The 5,000-nt window shown below is 44.0% G+C and overlaps 1 protein-coding gene across 2 annotated transcripts in view; it reads right to left on the bottom strand.

The window, feature by feature from the left end:
- The window catches only part of syt12 (synaptotagmin XII), a 30,786-nt gene that overhangs the window by 3,877 nt on the left and 21,909 nt on the right, over positions 1 to 5,000 (bottom strand). For both annotated transcript variants that reach the window (XM_063196770.1, XM_063196771.1), the window contains exons 6-7: positions 3,410 to 3,625; positions 1 to 74 (exon numbers count right to left, since the gene is read on the bottom strand). The exon at positions 1 to 74 is cut by the window's left edge and continues 47 nt beyond it. In XM_063196770.1, coding sequence (XP_063052840.1) covers positions 1 to 74; positions 3,410 to 3,625 — 290 coding nt within the window. The remainder of the gene's footprint in view (positions 75 to 3,409; positions 3,626 to 5,000) is intronic.

The raw sequence follows: 5,000 nt of genomic DNA, 5'->3' as shown, positions 1-5,000 counted from the left end.
ACGACGACTGTTAACCGCTCGGCTGTGGGCAGGTAGCTGAGAGACAGCAGTATTTCCCCCACCGCATCAACTGCCTGCAGAGAGAGAGAGAGAGAGAGAGAGAGAGAGAGAGAGAGAGAGAGAGAGAGAGAGAGAGAGAGAGAGAGTTGTTCAGGGTGGAAAACTGTGAGGAGTAGAAACCACTTTACTGCAGCAATAATATAGTCTTATCTCTGTCACACGGCTTGAGATGTGAGCAGGAGACATCTTGACATAGAAATTGTCCCACAGGCGGTGCGTAATATTTTATTTTGAGTGCCTGTCTTAAGTTTTTGGCCAGAGATGATATCCGAGACTTGTTTTTGCCTCTTGTCAGGCCCGTCTGTCTGTTTGAGTCATTGTGTTGTGTCATGCATAAAATATCGCATTGGGTCAGCTCTTTTTGGTAGCAGCAAATCTTTTGCAAAGCTAATTTTATTTTGATAATGGACACGGAATGAAAAATGAATATAGACTGATTACATCATTAATGAGGCTGTAAACATTATCATTCATGCATGTGACTAACAATGTTGTCTCTATATCATCAACTCATTGATGCAAACAGGTCATTAACATTTTTTTTAGTGTCAGTCATGTTAATTTTAGTCAGTTTCGAAATTCCTAAAGTTTGGATTAAGCATCTCAAAGTAATGAATTGCCGTGGGCAATGAAAGTTTTGCTTACTAATTTAGTTAGCACAATTCATTGAAGACTTTCAGGGAAAACCCAATTAGTATGGTAAACAACTGGGAGTGGGAGTGCATCAGAAAGGCATGCATTACCGAAAATAAAAAAATGGGTAGAATTCAACATCAAAGCCTGCATTCTGATGCCATCCGTCTGCAATAGTTTCATACAACTGTGCTATTTTGTTCCTCCCTAAACCTGAGATTAATTACAAATCATACTTGCAAGTTATATCGCAAACAAACAAAACAATTCAGTCAGTTTGAAAGTGCAACTTATAGGTGCACTGTATAGGATTGTGGCTAGGTATTGGGAGGGAAAGTAATCCCATCGCCCCCTGCTGGCAACGTTCCAAGCCCCTGCATCAAATTAATGTTTTTTTTCTTTGAAAAATTACATCTCGGCCCTGACGACGAAGTAGGAGTAGTGGCAATCATATAATATGCAAGTTCCTAATCATATCTTTGTGGGATTTAAAAAAAAACTTGTCTATGGGAGTTTCAATAGGATCGCCCTGGTGTTTGGAACGTAACCGCTAGGATCGCTGTTTTCCACTTTCCCTCCCAATTACAACTATGCAACTCATTGAAAGTGTGATACCTATTGCCAAATTTGATATTTTCATGAATACTGTATTTACCACGTAATAAACTAATATTTACAAGCATGACCAATGTACAGTATGTTTTGCAGCTAAATATGTCTATTTCTCGATATTCAAAATGTCAGACATGGAGATGATTCACCTTTTCCTGTGTGGCACTAAATATTTCATGTGGCAGTAAATATGACAGTAATATGAAAAGGCATAATGGATTATATTACCTATAGATCAGAGGCGATTCCTCTTTGAGTACAAGGGAGGCGCAGCCTCCTGTCCAAAATCACGGAGAATAGTATGTAAACTAATGCTTTACACGACTTAATAACATTGCTATTTCAGACCCAGCTCCATAGAAAATGCATGTGCTCAACTTAGAGATGAAACCAATCTTTAATACGATCCCGAGGCTCGCACGAGTTTTTTTCCGCTCAAGACAACGCAAGCGAGTCGAGTCTCAATGGACTTCAATGGCATGTGGGATTGTATGCTTTTTCAATGGAAAAATGCTAAACGGTCATTGGCTATTGCCGTGAAATTTTTTTGATTTTGAGACTGAGCCTCACTGGGAGTGAATGGAGAAGAGAGAGGAGGGGGGAGGGACCGGAGACTGGAGCTCCGACTTGTGATTGGGTGAACCCCGTGTCAGTAGGCTACAGTAGTTGATTTCATTTCGAAATGCGGATATGTTATTAATTTGACTGAGAAGTTTCGTCGTGGTAACCAGTGGGGAAGCTATTCATTGCGGTGTACTCCAGTTTTGTGTACATATTCTTGTAAACCTAGTGTTGCGAATAAAGTCTTAATAGTGGTACGTCCTTATCCTTTTTAATCTCCCAATTCAAAAGTTGAAGTTGCCTACTTTTCGTTAGGGCTAGCTTGCAAAATGCCAAGCATTGTGGATTAAATTCTGGCGAATTCCAGTCGTCCTTATGAGGAGAAAATGAATATCAAGGAGCAGAGCAGAGCACTGCCTAATATTGACTTGGTGAAAAAAGGTAGGGAAGAACAACCGTTTCTTTTGAGCTTTCGTGGTGTGGTGTCTGACCAACTGGTTAACTGCCAAGTCCCGTGAGTGGCGAGTCCTTGTTTCCTACTGTGTTGGCAATGTCTGGTAAATAGGCTAATTAAAGATTTTGCGACCACTAGTGGTAAGTTAAGCCGTGCACCCAGTCAACGAAGACAACGAAGGCAAACTCAATCACATCATTATGTGGCGGAGGTAGGCCTAACGATAATAATAATAATAATAATTTAAAAAAAAATGTCCCTATGAATAGGCTACAAGGGGGATAATGATTAATGATTAACAAATTTGTTTCAACAAGAGTCCTTTAGTGTGTGAGGCCATATGTGGCTCAGGACCAATGTAAGATGTGTGTCAAAATTGACACCCCCCCTAGCCCCCCCCCCCCCCCCCCCCCCTTTTTTTTTTTTGCGTTCTGGACATATTGTAATTGAACAGCCTCCCCTGTTTGACAGACTACCAGCCGCCACTGCTATAGATAGGTTTCCCGTTCACAAACTTTCGCGCTGTGAGGAGGGGCAAGATGTTAAGGAGCCAACCACGTGAGCACATTTTTTGAATGACAGCAGTTTCCAACAATCAGAGGTTGACGAGGGACCCCTGGCTGTGCATGCAGACAGGAATGGCAGCAAGTGGCAGCAAGTGTCTCCTGAGTACCCCAGTTGTGTGTCTAGGTTTGGGTCAGTGCCAATTTAAGGTTGAAGCCAGCTGTGTGTCTAGGTGTGGGACAGTGCCCCCTTAGCGTTGAAGCCAGCTGTGTGTCTAGGTGTGGGACAGTGCCCCCTTAGCGTTGAAGCCAGCTGTGTGTCTAGGTGTGGGACAGTGCCCCCTTGGTGTTGAAGCCAGCTGTGTGTCTAGGTGTGGGACAGTGCCCCCCTGGCGTTGAAGCCAGCTGTGTGTCTAGGTGTGGGACAGTGCCCCCTTAGCGTTGAAGCCAGCTGTGTGTCTAGGTGTGGGACAATGCCCCCCTGGCGTTGAAGCCAGCTGTGTGTCTAGGTGTGGGACAGTGCCCCCTTAGCGTTGAAGCCAGCTGTCTGTCAAGGTGTGGGACAGTGCCCCCTTGGCGTGTTCACCTTGTTCATGTCCTGCAGGTATAGCCAGGCGTTGAAGGGCCGTATGGAGAGGTCCAGATCAGACAGCTTCAGCTCCGCCACCCCGGCCGCGATGTTCCTCTCGTCTGCGTCGATGCCGAACGCAGAGAAGCGCAGACTGCACTCGTCCAGCGCCGCCACCTCCAGTGGCACCGAGAAGAAGTCGTCAAACATCACCGTGTAGGCATTGGTCTGGACCTAGAATACAGAGAAGTCGTCAAACATTATATAGAGCAAGCGTAGGCATTGTATTACCGTGTACACATTGGTCTGGACCTGGAATACCAAGAAGAAGTCGCTAAACATCAACATGTGCGCACTGGTCTGGACCTGGAATACAGCAAGTCAAACATCACAGCGTATGCATTGGTCTGGACGTGAAATACAGAGAAGTCGTCAAACATCACAGTGTACGCAAATTAGAGAGTCTCTGGAGCATCTTCAGATGTGGAGATTTTACTGTTTTATTGAGCAAGAGGCAAGACTAACTTTTCGAAGTTGTCATATCTTCTTCAGGGTCAATATAGTATAGTATATTGCCACTTGCCTAATAATGAAGTCAAATTTCCACATCTGAAGATGCTCCAGTGACTCTCTTCTTTGTCTGCAATTACTAGTCCTTTCACGTGGCACATCAGATTGTGAATTAATGTTACAGTCACACCACAGGACATTTGACATATAAACCTTTCCATGAATCTGAACAAAAAATGTTCTTCTCATCTAAGACTAATATGAAACATGATGTACCACATCTTCTTTCATTTACATTTGTTTTCAAGAGGAAAAATATCAATTTTGTAGGTTTTTAACTACAGTAATGTTACGTAAAAACAGGGCGTCATGTCAACCACCCATCTACTTTTCTACATCACCGTGTATAGCACGGGTGTGGACCTGGAATAGAGGAGAATAGAGGAAGAAGTCGTTAAACATTGCTGTGCACGTGTTGGTCTGGACCTGGAATAGATTAAGTCTAAGTCAACTTCATTGTCCCAAAAGGGAAGTTCGATTGGTCAAGGTGCATTGCAGGGTATAGACAAAAAGTTCAGTAAAAAAGGTGTAGAAAAGATTGAAAGTAAAGTACATGGGTACACGTAAGTCCAGCCCCCCAACCCCCTCCACCCCACACAAACGCCCACACACACACATACACACTCACACACACATGAGAGTGAAAACAACTAGAGATGCACCGGATCCAAGATCCGGTTCCGGATCCGGCAGGATAATAGGGTTTTTCACAGGATCTGGATCCGGTTCCAGGATCCAGAATCCGGTAGCCGACGCTTTTCAGTCAAAATAGTTTGAGCCAACGTGAGAAAAAGGGCCCACGTGTGTGAGTAGGCTATGTGTTTCAACTCTTTCATAGGATCCGGTATCCGGTTCCGGATCCGGCAGGATCTTAAGCAGTGGATCCGGTATCCGGCAGGATCCTAAAAATCAGGATCCGGTGCATCTCTAAAAACAACACACAGGTCAGCAGGGAAATGCTAATGGAGATCACAGAGAAAACTCCTTTCAAACACTGCAAGGAAGAGCCAAGCTCATTATAAGTAATCATGATCATTGT

The sequence above is a fragment of the Engraulis encrasicolus genome, chromosome 4 (assembly GCF_034702125.1).
Source record: "Engraulis encrasicolus isolate BLACKSEA-1 chromosome 4, IST_EnEncr_1.0, whole genome shotgun sequence".
NCBI classification, from domain to species: Eukaryota; Metazoa; Chordata; class Actinopteri; order Clupeiformes; family Engraulidae; genus Engraulis; species Engraulis encrasicolus.
This window is presented reverse-complemented; position numbering and strand designations above follow the sequence as displayed.